At 33.5% G+C, this 16,422-nt stretch overlaps 1 protein-coding gene across 1 annotated transcript in view; it reads right to left on the bottom strand.

Moving 5' to 3' along the window:
• Nucleotides 1-9,679: 9,679 nt before the first annotated feature.
• LOC129231611 (neuronal membrane glycoprotein M6-b-like) overlaps nt 9,680-16,422 on the bottom strand; it is a 96,292-nt gene continuing 89,549 nt past the window's right edge. Inside the window, exon 7 of the mRNA XM_054865979.1 lies at nt 9,680-14,931. Coding sequence (XP_054721954.1) covers nt 14,803-14,931 — 129 coding nt within the window. The 3' untranslated portion in view covers nt 9,680-14,802. The remainder of the gene's footprint in view (nt 14,932-16,422) is intronic.

Raw genomic sequence — 16,422 nt, 5'->3', positions numbered from 1 at the left:
CTTAAAATGTACAGCTGATGTTTTTGTTTTATAAATGCTATTACATGCATTATAACTTATTAACACTCATTTGATTTATATACACACTAACATAAACTTCAACTGATCTTAATTTTTTCGTTTTTACTTCAAATATTTTTCAATCAATGGTTTATATGCATATTTATATCTGCTATATTTTTTATTAAAATTTTACATGAATAGGAAGAATCTATATAATTATTTATTATTTTCAAACTTCAAATTTTTAACTAAAAACTTTCAGTTTACTGAATAAGTGGATGAAATGGACAAAATGACATTTTGTCCGGGACGTTTTTTTCCGCCAGTTTTTTCCAGGGTGGACAAAATTGGACAACCCTGATACTTGTGGTTGAAATTATATCTTTTTATTTCCTCCATGGTGATACTGTACAATGCTATCTTTGATGAGCTATTTACATATGAAATATGAAATTGGAAAATAATTTTTCTAGAAGCATTGATAATTTAGTAAACTTGCAAAACCATTATTGATAAATTTATAATATGACTAATAAAGAGTCATTTATCTAATCGAGGTTCCATTAATTTAAACGTGATGTTTGCTGACTAAGTTTACAATTTTAAAATGCTTAATCGAGAGCACAAGGGCGCCGACTTGGAAAAAATATTGAGGGGGCCGGACACCGGGGTCTAGAGAGTATGTTGAAGTACGGAGTCCCCCCCCCCCCCCCTCGAAAAAAATTCAGGTTTTTGTGCCTTGAAAATGCCAACTTACATATTTTCTGGTGTGTTTAATTTATACAAACAAACAATATGTGACATTGTGTTTTCAAATTAAAACAATTGCTTCAATTAGATCATGTCACTTGCCTTAAGTGAGGGTCAATTTTACAGTTCCATTTTGTGGGGAGCCGTGCAGTGCCATAGCTACGCTACGGCACTATACAAGGTAGTGTACTTGATTTGCATGGAAAGGCACTCCCAGTGGCACCGATTTATAACAACTATTGGGGGGAGGGTGCCATAACGGGGGCCTTGCCAAGGGAAATTTTCTAAATTTGAGATAAAAAATAGTGAGTTTTAAAGTTTTTTAAGCATTTTAGAGTCATATGATCGACATTAGAACCCCAAAAACTCGACTCTCGGTAAATCGACACTCTGAGAAACTCGACAAGCCAACACATTTTTTGGCTTTGAAAAAAGAAAAAAGAAAAAAAATGGGATTTTCGTAAAAAGCTATTTAATTTTCAGTAATAATTATGCTTTTAGTCTATTGCAGAGCAGTGAATATATAGCTCTGAAAAGATTGAAATGATATCTAAATAAATCTAAACTATCATTAAAAAAATAAAGCATAAAAGATTGATGTCGCACTTTGATTACTAAAAGTGAAATAACTAATTTAAGCTTGCTTTGAATAAGGCCCAGAGTTCATTAAATAAAAATAATGTCTCAAAATTAATGCTTTAATATAGTTAAAAAAGTTAATACACAGATTACTTTATTAACTCTAATAATTGAAGAAAACTATCACGCCTTCCATTAAATGTACAAATCAAAACCTGATATATTTTTTCCAGATCAGCAACACTTGGATGAGAGCGCTGCCAGCGAAACTTCACCCGAAAGTTCGCGCACTGGGACAAATTCTATGAGTACTCTCAGCTTCGTAACACTATCCTTATTCACACCACTCGTTTTCAATTAACCTGCTTACTACAGCAATAGTTATTTGTTTTAATTCATTAATAGTTATTTGTTTTAATTTTGTGATTTTAGAAACCATAATATGACTAATAATGTTCTTAAATTATTGAGGGGGCTTGGGCCCCCTCAAGCCCCATGGAGTCGGCGCCACTGCGAGAGCATGATGGCAAACAGCCAACTCGGCTGACTAAGAAATAAAAAATACTGAGCCTTAAAAAGAGAGAAGCATCTGAGCTACCAAAACAACATATATAGTCAGCCAGAGTCATTTGCATGGATTTCAAGACATGCATTTGAGATGCGCTTTCCCCAATGTTAAAACGGCACAACAGCCAATCAAATGAAAAAGTTACTTCCTCATTTCATGACGTAACGCATGCACGTGTCTAAGATCGGGAAATACATTACGATGATTGAATTAGCATTTGTGACTTTGCAAGATAAGTGAAAACCACGATTTAATTAAAGCCAAATATATCAAAATAAAGGTAAAGAATTGATAATATTATTTGAAATTCCCAACAAATAATGTGCTTGATAAACGCGGGCTGTCACTGGACTGTAGTTGGCCTTACTGAGATTAAATAATTGTGGACATTTAGCAAAAGATCCTCATAAACTTCATCACCCTCTCAGATAGATTTTTCTTTTTTATGGGGGGGGGGGGGGCGGTCACGTTTGGGATTTTTTTTTTTTTTTCTCAAGAACTGCAAATTTCAGACAAAAACGATGTGTATTTGGTTTGTGTATTGCTGTATCCAATTCAACTTGCATTGAGAATAAATACCCTTGTTGCTTCATTGACATTGATCATTGTATCAGTGAATGTGATTCATTACAGTAAGAGGTGAACGCCGATTGGTTGCCCAAAGTTGCAGTCTCAGTAAAAGTTTTCAGATGCTTTGCTAATTTTGCCTCTCACTTTAAAGATACATTCAAAAACTTGAGCAGCTTAGTGTACTGCACTGTCATGTGAGTCATCCTGCATTATATCCAAGTTTCTGTTGCCTCTTTTAGAGCCGTACCAAATATTGCAGATTGCTCAGCTAATTCAAACAACATAATTTTTTCAAGGTACCACCCACATTTATAATATTTTCTTTGTGGTGACAAAGACATCGGCAGGGTACTTTATACAAATACAAAAGTGATGACCAGCAACAGGCTCTGGGCCCAGCAAGGGCTGGTCCTAGTCGATTTACAATCCCCAGTGAAGGTCAATGGCCCTCTTAAAACTATCTACTCCCTTGCTCATTACCACCTCTTCCGGTAAGCTGTTCCAAGTTTCCACTACGCTGCTATAATAATAATTTTTCCTAATATCCATGTTAGCCTGAGATTTAAATAGCTTAAAACAATGACCCCTTGTCCTGTTTTCAGTGCTAAACTTCAGCTGAGTAACATCTTTCAGGGACCGCGCTAAGCATTCGCCAATGCGCCAAATGCGATAAAATCGTAAATTCGGTGGGGAAAAAAATCGAATTTGGCGAATTTATTGGTGAACAGAAAATTTTCCAAAATATACACAGAAGAAAAAATATCTCCCTTCAGATGTCAATCTAGATAAAAATTAGGTCCGTTCACAAAATTCGGACCCCTAAAAGCGGACCCTTCGCAAAATTCCGATACCTAAAAACGAACCTTTCACAAAACTCCCGGACTAGCAATCACTGAAAGTTGTTTTATCCTCAGACCACTCCGAGCAGAATGAGGGGCGCACGCGGTTAGCATCGTATCGTGGAAGGATGACGTTTGCGTTGCCTCTCGCCACTGTACTGGCACCTCTCGCTGATTGGATATCGAGTGCGCAGCGTGGCTACCGGATTAGAAATTGTTGGTGGATGCCTTGTTGAATGGCGCGTTTGTTTCATAGTGTTCGATGTTTGAAACATCGGAGTTTGTTAGGAATGCAGTCTTTACTTTATTAAAAGCTTTTATTTCTACTCTTAAATATTTTTAAGAATGATAAATATCACTTTAAGATGTTTTTAGCCATTTTTCCTTTGAAAAATTAATATGATTTGTGGAAAAACTGTACTGAATTAGCTTTTTTTTTTTCTCACAAAAATTCTTAAAAACGGACAAAAATTCCTGGATATACCCGTCCTTATCCTCAAAAAATTGCCAAAAATTAAGTTATACTTCACTCTCTGATTAAATATTTCTGCACACAAAAATACATTAAAATGAGTAAAAATTAATCTTTGACTAAGACTTTTGAAATTTGGCTAACACTTTAAAAATTTGGCTAATTTATTGGTGAACATTTCGAAATTCTTAGCGCGATCCCTGTCTTTCATTTTAATAAATTTAAACAACTGAATTGTGTCCCCTCGGTTTCTTCTTTGCTCAAGACTGTACATTAGAAAATAGATCTATTGATAAACCCAAGCATGTTATTGGCTTTGTTACTAGCTATGCTGCACTGTTGACTAAACTTTAAATCCTGACTTATTAATACGCCCAGGTCAGTAACTTTTACTGCCTGACTAATGACTGAACCTTGCAAATAATAACTTGTACACTTAAACAGGGGTGATTGTGTTCCGGTATTTTACCGAATTTTCGGTATTTTCGGACGTATTTCCGGTATTTTCATGTCCGAAAATACCGGAATTATGATTTTTTTTTTGTTATGCTTTTATCTCCTTACCTCAAAATGTCAAGATAATTTTGTATAACACCAGCTCAAAAATAACTTTGTAACCCATTAAAATTTTAATCAAACGTACACACACTATTTTGACTCTGACTATTGAACTATTTAATACTATGGTATAGGTGCACTTAAGTAATAGGGACCAAAGATTACCCCCCCCCCCCCCTCCCCCCCGTTCTCGCCTTGAAACTTTCAGGTATTTTTTGATGAACTCACAATCACCCCTGCGACTTATTTCCATGCCCTAAATGCAGCACTTGACATTTCCCAACATTAACAGCCATACCCCATTTATCAGCCTACTCCGTAATATGATCTAGATCCTCTTGCAACTGATTTGCTTGTTCTTTATTTTCTACAGTCCTCATAACTTGGCTAACTAACCCAACATCAGCTAAACAATTCATGTACCCAGAAATATTTTTATGAATATTGTTCATAAAAATAATGAACAAAACAGGCCCTAACACTGATCCCTGAGGAAGCCCGCTTAAAACCTCCCTCCATTTAGAATAATTTCCCCTTACAACTACCCTTTGTTTCCTTTCGGTCAGCCAGTTTTTTACTCAAATGAAAATTTTCCCTCCTATTTCTGTATCAGCTAATTTGCTAAGTAGAGCAGCAAGCGGTACCTTATTAAAAGCTTTTTGAAAATCAATGTAAACCACATCTACAGGCTTCTTATTGTCTAAAGCCATGGTAACTTTGTCATAGAAATGTAATAAATTAGTTGCACAAGATTTACCTTTCCTGAAACCGTACTGAAAACTAGTCAATAGATTATTAGTCTCTAAAAAATTTACTATCTTAATTTTTATTAATGTTTCAAAAATTTTTGCAAACCACCAAAGTTAGACTCACAGAACATATAGACACCCGAAATATCCATTTTAACGATTCCCGAGTTAATTACAATAAGTTTTCTCGTGATGTACGTATGTGTGTACGTGCCTCTGTATGCCGCATAACTCAAGAACGGTATGTCCTAGAAAGTTGAAATTTGGTACGTAGACTCCTCGTGGGGTCTAGTTGTGCACCTCCCCTTTAGGTTGCATTCGATCTTTTCTAAAGGGTTCTTTTGCACCTTTTTGGCGGGAAATCATTGTTAGTTTTGATGCAAATTCAAGTGGTGTTATAATTTGGCAAACACTTGGTGATATATCATCAGTCTTTTGGTCCCCAAGCTTTGTCGCCAACTTGGCGACAAATTTGGAGGGTTTTTTTTTTAATCTGGTTTCAATTTGGCCACTGTTAGTGATGTTTAGAGAGTTAACTATTCAGGGTGGCGACAGATCAGGGAAGTCAGGAAACTTTCACTCAGGGAAACATCAGGAAATTTTGAAAAAATAATAAAAATTCAGGGAAAATTGATCAAATGAAGAAAAAAAAAATTTCCCCTTGCAAAATGAAGTACTTTGATTCCCTGCAAATTTTCCACTAATTATTTGTTTTAAAAAAGTAAAATTAATGAGGTGCGATTATACAGTGCCGGATATTTGTGCATCCCTTTTCCATTGTATATACTCGCTTATTTTGTTTCGGCTGAAGCAGAGGAGCAAAAAAACGTTTAATTCCAACATTTTCCTATTGTTAGTACTGAATTCACCATGCATTTCTTCAAATGTCGTGAAAATTAACTTCTGCAGATACTGCCGTTTACCTGCACACAGCAGTATTATTTATGTAAGTAAAACTACATTACTTCTATACTTTAACTATCACTTGTTATTCTTGCTGCAACCATTATACTGCTTGAAAATTCAGTTCAAGATATTATTTCCATTTAAATTTTTTAGTTTTATCATGATTCGATATGTCTTTAAGAGTGGTTTTATGGATTCTTATGTTAACTGGTTCCTGGAAGTAAAGTATTTGTTTTAGATTTCCTACAATATTTCTCTATCGATTATTTAATATACTATTTTTACCAAAAAAAAGAAGCATCTTTTCAAAATATATTTTTAATTAAGAGCTTAAACCGATTTAAACACTGCATTTTATTTAATATGCAATGCTTTTCAGGTAGGGCAAAGAAAGGAAACCATTATCATTGGTAGCATAAATCAGGGAAATTTGGTGAACTTAATCAGGGAAAAGTCAGGGAACTTTTTTTTTCCAGTTCCTGTCGCCACCCTGCATTGAATCACATTAAAATTGCCAATAATGGGGAAATAACATTAAATTGGAAAACAAAAGAATTTAATATCAGTACATCCCACCTTTTTATCGATTACAAGCCTACATATGACAACATTAGAAGAGAGAGGCTCTTCGCTGCCATGGAAGAGCTTGGGATCCCATTAAAGCTTGTTGACCTTACGAGAGCAACAGTCAAATGTCAAGTGAAGATGCAGAACGAATGCTCCGAGCCCTTCTACACCGACAGAGGGTTGAGGCAAAGGCATGTATCCTTTTCAACCTTGCCCTTGAGAAAGTTATTAGATCTTCTGGTATCAACACTCGAGGCACTATTTTTCAACAAACAGTACAGATTCTTGCATATGCCAATGACATCGACATAATTGGAAGATCCAAAAGAGCTGTTACGGATGCTTTCATTGCTATTGAGGCTGCTTCTAAAGAAATGGGCCTTAGCATTAATGCTGACAAAACCAAATATATGGAAATAAACCATAAATCATTTGATTCTACCCCATTCTTTGTTAATGGCTACTCATTTGAATCCATTGAGTTTAAATATCTTGGAAGTGTCATCACTAGAATGGAAGAATACATCACTAAAAGAATACATGGGGATGAGAGAGATTCAGCTTTGAAAAGAAATATAATTAATTTCTCCACTCATGTATACTGAAACAAGATGAAGTATCATTCCAAGAAAAATAAATTGACAGATTTCTATATCTTTTTTTGTATATTGCTTTAACACCATGTACATTACCATTAAATAAGGTATTCCAATGAGACTGGGTTTATTTGGTTCTGTAGCGTTTTTGGTAGTTTTAGAAAAGTGGGAATTTTTGTTTTTACAATTTATGCTTTTCAGGCTAATAAGTTGAGAACAATTGGAGATACACCATGGTGACTGTCAATTTCTGCCCCAAATAAGCTGCTATGTCAGCTCTTAAAGTAACTACCAAGTAAAAGGTATCCAGTTTTGAAATTCCCTGTATACAGGGTGTTCCGTTTTAACCTGCAGGACCTTTATTTTTGCAACCGTTAGTCCTAGATGTATACTTCCAATTGCAAAGATGTTCAAAATCAGATGCAGAGTTAAGATATTGAAAGTTTGAAGTGAAAATAAAAATGAATTAAACTAGTATGTTGTGTCCATCACGAAACTTTCTTCTATATTTTTCTTTTTTTTTTCTGACCCCCCCATGCTTGACAATATGCAATATTCCCAACAAAAACAAAATTACACATGCAAAAACTAGACGACCATCCCAATGTCTGAATTATTGCAAAAGCAAAGCAAAGAGCGAAAATTGAAAGTTATTTTAAAAGCCTTGCTTGAATTAATTATAAATATTTTATTTGTTAACAAACATAAGATGGCAACAGTTAAAAATTTTAAATCATTGAGATAGTACTTCCGATCATTTCCATACAATTAAAATCACGAGAAATATGCAGACGACAATCTATTACGATTTATCTTTCTCATTGTTGCATTAATAAAGCTATTTTTATTCAAAAAAAAAAAAAAATTAACACCTCTTGGAGCGATTGGCGTCAAAATTGAACCAAAGCCTGTTTACATATGGATTAACATATATTCCAAATTTCAACCAGAACGTAGTATTACTTCTTGAGATAGGGCGCTCACTATGAAAAAAAAGAACGGGCAATTGCGCTACTCCCTTTCTAGCTGTTGACACCAAAATAAAATCAGCTCTTATACCTACTAAGGGCTACTTGCCGATAAATTTTTCTTTCATTCCGTTCATTATTTCTTGAGATACAGCAGTCACAATTGGCGACAAAAAACGTTCTATAGCTCAACCCCCGTTTGAGTTATTGACACCAAAACTGAATCGGCACCCGTTCCTGTTGATGGCAACATATGGACCAAATTTTGTTGGATTCCGCCTGTTACTTCCTGAGGAATAGCAAGCACGCGTGACTCAAAAAACGTCCCATTGCTCCACCCCCCCTTGGAGGAATTCGCGCCAAAAACCAATGGGCACAAGTTCACATAGGGGCACATATGTGTGCCAAATTTTGTTCGATTTCATGCGGTAGTTTTTGCTGTAGAGCGGCCACAAAAAACTGGTCACACACAGACGTGACACACACACAGACAGACAGACATTTTCCAAAAATAGTCGAAATGGACTCAGCACACCTCAAAACGTTCGAATCCGTCAAAATTCGAAAATTTACACGAATCCAATACTTTCTTCCAATACTTTAGAAGAAAGTAAAAAATACAAAATTTAACTTTTTATATGGGCCTCAAGTCCCCGAACTTATATTTAGCGAAATAATCTCCATTGAAAAATAATTCCAACACGAAAAATTTCATATTAGTACATCCAATATTCACCGAGATATGAAACAAACGCTGCGTTTTGTGACTTACACCTCTTCTTACTTGCCATCAATAACACCTTTTAGGGGAAAATATAGCGGTTAACAAGTGTTTAAAATTATGTGCCTGTATAGAGAGTGGTTTTTTTCAAATTCTTCGAGGATTTGTTGTGTGTTTTTGCTTATCACGGCATAACATTTGCATTTATTTTTGAATAGCAATGAAAAATATAAATACCTTGTTTTTCCTACTTTGACGACCTGTCACTCTTCTGAAAGGGCAATAAATTCCAATCTCATCTTCTGTATGGTCCCTTAAAACTTTGAATTGGATTATCTCTTTGAGTTTTGGTAGCACAAATGTTAAGTTTTTTGTGTCAGTAAGAGTTTTCAATGGAGATTATTTCTCTAAAATTATTTAGGGGAGCTAGAGTCAGTATAAAAAGTTAAATTCTATATTTTTTGACTCATTTTTATTTTTGTTTCAAACTTTCAATATTGTAACTCTGCATCTGATTTTGAGCATTTTTGCAATTTGAAGTATACATGTAAGACTAATGGTTGCGAAAATAAAGGTCTTGCAGGTTAAAACGGAACACCCTCTATATGCTATGATGTGTGTTGTTGGAACTTTCGTTATATTTCAGGTTTAAATTGTTATATATGCGTGTTCATAAATACATGTAAACTAAATAAAACTATTTTTATTGAAATGCTGTTATACATTATTTTATATTATAAATACATGTTTTTGTAAATGAAGTGATACTATTTTTATTGAAATGTTCTTACGTATTATTTTAATCCCATTTTATTGGGCTAGTTTAAGAGTTTGATGTAAAACAGATGTAAATATATTTAAATAAAATATTATATGATTATAGTAAGCATACAAAATATTTTTTGATGTAAAATTTATTTTCAACAAAATACATTTTCATTTAACTAAAAAAGCAGCCTAAAGACTTTTCCATACATACAAAACAGTCTTATTTCAGTCTTATTGTGTAAATTATAAATTATCTGTTTAATCAAATTACACACAAACACAAAAATTAGTAAATAAGGTAGTATATATTCATACATAAATATATTAATAGAAACTAAGCTAAATATCAATACAAAATGTGTTTAAAAACATGGAATGTAGCAAGTCAAGAAAAGGCAGTATAAAGCTGATGACATTTATTGTTGCAAGAAATATTTTCGTGGCTCATGAGTTGATTGATCGACAAGTGCCCGTAAGCCAGAGAAAATTTCCTGTATTGACACTGATGCCTTAGTTCTAATAACATTCAAAATTGTTTTCAATCAACATCGATAATCAAAGCTATTTTATAACAAAATAATAAATAGTTTTTTTCAACAATATAAGTAGTGTTAAAGCTGAAAAAACATCTAAACAATCTTCACCTTTGCAACAAATTGTTACACATCAAATCCTCATTTTTAGAAAACAAAGTCAGTGGCAAGAATCTCTCCCAAGACGAGGAATATACCATGTTACAACCGAAATACCAAATTTAATCCAGAATGCAAATTGGAAATGGTATAATGTTGTTACTTTATTTTTATAATGCTAATACATATATTAAATGCTAAGATTATATCTACAATGATATATATACAGTGGCTCCCAAAAGTGTTCGTACACCTACGACTTTCAATGAAATAGGCCCTTATCCATTGGTTAGAATTAATATTTCGGAATAGGTATTTTATTATAAGATCTATGATTTGTTTTTAACAAAACTGCATGAAAATTTTTAATAAAACATTAAAACTTAATTTTTAAAAAATCAAAAACCAAAAAGTGCTGGAAAATTTATCTCACAAAAGTCTTCGTACACTTTGAAAAAATGTCAAAAAATTAGTAAATAATCTAATTTTTTACTAAGTTATTATTTAGTAGGATATCGTGCAGTAACAACAACAGCCTTCAAACGTCTGGGAATAGATTTAATTGTTTTTTCTTTCTTTTTTTGTGCAATTTCTGAGTAAGTGTTCAGCCGCGCTACGAGTCTTACTGTTTCTAGTTCGCTTTTTGTTTCAATGGTGTATTTTGGTAATCTAGCCACCAGATATCTCCAAATATGTTCCATTAAGTTTAAATCTAGCGATTGAGGAGACATTTCTAAGCTTAAGGACAAATTTTGAGGCGCCAAACGCGAATCGTTAGTTCTTATCGTTATCTTGATAAAAAACAAAGTTGTTTCCGATTACCAAATTTTGGGGTAATAGTTTCATATTGCTTCTTAAAATATTTAAATGAACAGCATAATTCATTATTTCATCAAAAAATTCCAAAGTTCTGATTCCTAATGCTGAGATGCACCCTCACACAAGAACACCTTCACCGTCCTGATTAACCGATCCAACTGAGTTCTTAAGATTAAATTCCTCATTGTTTTCTTTCATTTACAATTATACAACAATTTAACCCAAAATGTTGAATTTATTTTCGTCTATGAATAAGACGTTGTTCCAAAACGTTTTGACCTTATTTATCATTGATTTTACGACGGAAAGTGTAAGCTTACTGTTTTTCGTACGAACAAGAAAATTTCTGCGGGAAGCGGTCCTATTTAATCTAGCTAATCAGAGAACTTAGCGAACAATTTTAGGTAAAAATTTAACGTAAAATGTTTCATTCAATTCTGCAGAAACTTTTTCAGTTCTGAAATGTGCATTTTTCATATTTTTTTAACTGTAAACCTCCGATCACTCTTTGTTAACTTTGCCAGTTGACCTTTTCTTACCTTGTTTTCGATCCGATTCTTGACTTTAAAGCATTTTATCAAGCCCTTCACCATAGAATGGTATAAATTAAGCAATTTAGAAACATTTCAAACCAATTTACGGCTACTGTGAGGGAAAAAATCAAATTTCGAATCGTGTTTGTTGTTTTTTACGCATACCTGCCATTTTAAAATATTAAGCAAAATATTAGGGAATGAATACACAAAAAATTAAAGGCAAATGTCTTTACAGTATCATTACAATGCAAAAATAATAAAAAAACCAGATATGATAATTCTAATTATGAATTTTTTCGAAACTATTTTAGTGTACGATGACTTTTGTGGCGTATTTTTTCTCTGACTCTTCGTTTTTTGACAAATTTCAAAAATAAAATCTGGCAATATTCTAAAGAAACTACTGGGTTTTATTCAGAATGACATAGGAATGGTGTGAAAAAAAATTGGACTTTATATTCGAATTCAGTTTTGAGTTATTTTGGTTTTACTACAAAATTTCAAGGTGTACGAACACTTTTGGGAGCCACTGTACATATTAAAATCTTATTGGAACCGTTCAGTCACATTGAAACCGGTTTATTACCCCATGCTATTATTTGCAACTCAGACAAATTTTGTGATTAAAATAATAAAGTACCAGTTCCCTTTCCCCTTTTTAAAGGATTACTACTTCTATCCCATTTTATTGGGCTAGTTTTAGTTAGATATAAAATAGATCCAAAGGAGGATCAGAGGGAACATGATTCAGTTCTTTAAATTTATCAAAATGATTTATCAAATGGATTAAATTTTTGCACCGAAAGCAGGACAAGGGGTTATTGTTTTTAACTATTCAAATCTCAGGCTAACCTGGAAATAAGGAAAAACTACTACTTTAGTAGGGTTGTGGGCATTTGGAACAGCTTACCGGAAGAGATGGTAATGAGCAAGGGGGTCAAGGGGGTGGATAGCTTTAAGAGGAGCCATTGATCTTCATTGAGGACTAATAAATTGACTAGGACCAGCCTAACTGGACCAAGAGCCTGTTGCTGGTCGTCACATTTGTATTGTATTAGATGTAAATATATTTTAATAAAGTGTTATTATATGATCTGTAAGATGTAACAAGCTCTTAAAAAAATCTAAATTATTCAAATTATTTACATTTCATTTAAAAAAATGGAATACAAATATATTTAGCTGCAAGTGTGTTGCATATTTATATTAATAGACCTTGTATATTTAAATTCAGTTATCAAAATATTTTTCTTGCATTTAATATACATTTGTGTGGACAAGTTTTAAAGATCATTCAAAGTCTGATATAAATGTTTATGTCTAAATATTATTTCAAGCTAATTCTTGGTGTCGTAAAATATGCTACAATAATAAATATATGGCGTAATCGGTGACTTAACATTTGTAAATATATATATTTTTACTTATTGAATAATTTCTTCCTTTGTTGATTCTTTATGTAAATATAACATGGTTATTTTTTAAAATTTACTGTGCTTATAGTAAAAATTTCTATGTTAAGAAAGTTGATTGGAAAATGTTCAAAGGAGAGCTTCTAGATTAGTGGTGTAACTGGACTTTCAGAATTCCAGACTTATGTGGGTTAATTGTGCTACTCTTGTGTAAGGAAAAAGCAGGGATGTTGTTTGCATTTATTACAACGTAAGGTGTTGAACGGCTATTTATTTGTACAGAAAGTAGAACCAGAGTTTTGTTGTTTTGAGCTAGTCAAATCACAGACCAGGGGTGAAACTTTTCCAGGGCTATCTCAGAATTCCAGATTTCTTTAACTAATGAATTCCAAAAAGAATCTCCTAAAGTAATTTTCTATAATGAGCCTGGAGGTCATGGTAGTTTCATTGGGAAGTTGTCGGACTTGTAACTGAAAGGTCCAGAGTTCAATACCAGCTAGTGGAAGATCCTCCGTGTTCGTTAATGGGGACTGAAGCACAGTAAATGTGTTGTCGTCAGAAAGTCCTCCAAGTGAATCAAAGCCTCTTGGGCTACTGGACCAGAGATTGCTCGGCTTCTGGTCTGGGTCAAAAAACAGCTGTCTTTAAGGCTTTATCCAACCGGTTAAACCACAAATAGTGGTAGGTACGGGGGACATTGGAGTGTGATATAATGTGGCTCTAATAGCTATTGTCTAGAGTGTTTCTTTTAGAGAAAGTGCTTTTCTCCCCCTTCTTAAGATGCTGAATATGAATAATGAAAGAAAAAAATCCTCTAATTTTAGAAACATCAGGCAAGCAATAGTCTTCTGAGAAGCTTTTGACTATGCACCTATTAGCCCTGTACTGAAGACACTTTTAGATCCTGCCAATTTCCCCTTCGGCTCTTGAAAAAAATAGATGCAAAGCAGACCTTCAACATGTGAAAAGACTTCTGCCCTGCAACATAAATAAGTTTGCAAACTATACTGGGTAGAAACTTTCTAAACACTTCATTATAAAGCTTGACCATGGAGAGATGGGGGATGACCTTGAAGTGAAGACACCATTTATATCTTTTGTAATATATTGTTTGTTATTATTAATACATAAGATCAGAGAAATGCGCCTCTTACAACTCGGCACCTTGTGGCTGATTCTACCTGTTACAAATTATGTATCCACTTCAAGGTCACCCGCCATCTCACCGTGGTTAAGCTTTAGCAGGAAGCAAATGAACTCACATATTACCGATAAAAACTAGAATGTGGTGATAAGCAGGTTAGATGCACCCCCTTGTGAGTGTGTCTCCCCGTTCTGTAGTTGTTCAAACAATAGTAGCACATTTCAGGGTTTAGAGACCAGGGTCAGTTTCACCCCAGCCAGCCTAAGGTAAAAGTTACACATCATATTTTACCAACACTTAAAAATTTTAACACATCTATTTGCAGCATAATTTTTATAGAAAAGTATGATGAAATTTAGGAATGTGGCAGAAATGTTGAAGGTTAATGAGTCAAAATCCTTTCCAAATCCCTCAACCGCAAATGAATAAATAGTTTTTTGATGAGTAAACATTTTGAAGTATTTGAAAAGGAAATAAAGAACCATGCAGGTAGCCAAGAAATTTTCGAGGGGGAAAACATTTTCTTAAAATGGACACTTTCGCTATTTGTTGCTCACTTACATGAACGTAACGAGTGCCAAAAGATCTAAAATTTCACCGTTTCCCAGAAAATTTTTCCTCCATGAAAATCCCTTGGCTTATGTCCTAGAATCTATCTTTTGGCAATGTTCCCATTTCTGAATCTTGTAAATACTGAAGCTCCTGCAAATCTTTGAACTTCTCTTGGTCCTTGATTCTGGTGTAATTCGCTGCAAGGCACATGATGTAGTGGATCTAAAGAAAAAAAATATCTTTGATTTTTGAAAAGTCCATACATAAATGAGAAACATTAAAAGTAAAAAATTATGCAGCTGCTACTTTTTCTCTTACTTTTCTACATTTGCTTCTGCTATTCATGTTTTTAATAAGATTTAAATTAAAATGTGTAGACTGTTAACCAGTGGTGTTCTTATAGGATCAGGGCCGGATTTGGAAGTGTGGAGGCGCCGGGGCAACAAAGGAGTGGAGGCCCCTAATCAGGGTTCGAAAATATTCGATACATAGATATATATCCTAATATGTTGATATATCTATGTATATATCCGATATTTTCGTCCCGTGAAAGTTAGGATATTTGGTAAAAAATTTTATTGTGGGGGCCCCTTTGTTGTGGAGGCCCCAGGGCAGTAGCCCCGCCTGCCCTCCCTTAAATCCGGCCCTGTATAGGATATACTCCATATATGCTGTATACTCTCAAACATTTTTTAGATGCATAGCGTATACTCTCAAGCTTTAAAAATGTTCGTACTAAGACATATCGCTTTATGATATTAGTATAGATTATGTATGTAACGAATATACATATTGTGCGTAATGGATTACGTATACCCTCAGAAAAATTGATGGGAACATCACTGCTGTTAACCTATGAGGAAATGAGAAGTGGACGTAAGTGCCAAAATTAAAAATTTGGAAGTAAGCAGTCAGGGTTCGAAAATATCATGATATTTTTGAAAATATCCGATATTTTGATATATATATCGTATATTTTCAATGAACACAAACTAAAGTCGTCAAAATAGTAAATGCATCCTCAAATCACTCTTTATTTTCTTATATTATAATTACAATATGTAGACTTAAAATTAATGTTTCTTTCATTGTTTTTAAGTCAATATCTAATATTTCATTTTACATTTCTATTAATTTTAATGGAGTTAATTTAGCATTAGCTGTTTTACTCATTTTTCTTCTGTTAGCTACTTTTACAGTTATGATTCAGAAATAAATAATATGCATTCCTCTGTGTACAGTCATAAGACATTTTCTTTTTTTCTGAGCAATGGTTAACATTTAATTAGGCACTTTTAATATGATTTGAAATTGTTACATTACTAATAATTTTATGAGTATAAAATACCAGTAAAAATGGAATATTGTATTACTTTGTTACATTAATGATGTATAATAATCTTTCAATCAAAAATCTTTTACCAATTATTTTTTTAATTGCTAGTTTCATTTATACAGAATGTTTCTAAAAAATGGTATTGCTGTTTTTATGACTCAGTATTCTGACAGTTACTAAGATTTCTTGTAACTTTGAAGTGTGTGTATACCTTGCAGAGTTCTTGTATGGAAAGGTTGAAGTGAAAAAGAAAATAGGAGGAACAAATGTGAAATCTAACTTTTTATACAATTCCCAAATCCCCTACTTGGCATTTAGGGAAAACAAAAGCGTACCATTCTTTCACAATATAATAATAAAATACAAAAAGCTAGACA

Source organism: Uloborus diversus, chromosome 1 (genome assembly GCF_026930045.1).
Source record: "Uloborus diversus isolate 005 chromosome 1, Udiv.v.3.1, whole genome shotgun sequence".
NCBI lineage: Eukaryota > Metazoa > Arthropoda > Arachnida > Araneae > Uloboridae > Uloborus > Uloborus diversus.
The sequence above is the reverse complement of the archived record's forward strand: the minus strand, read 5'-3'. Positions and strand labels throughout refer to the sequence as shown.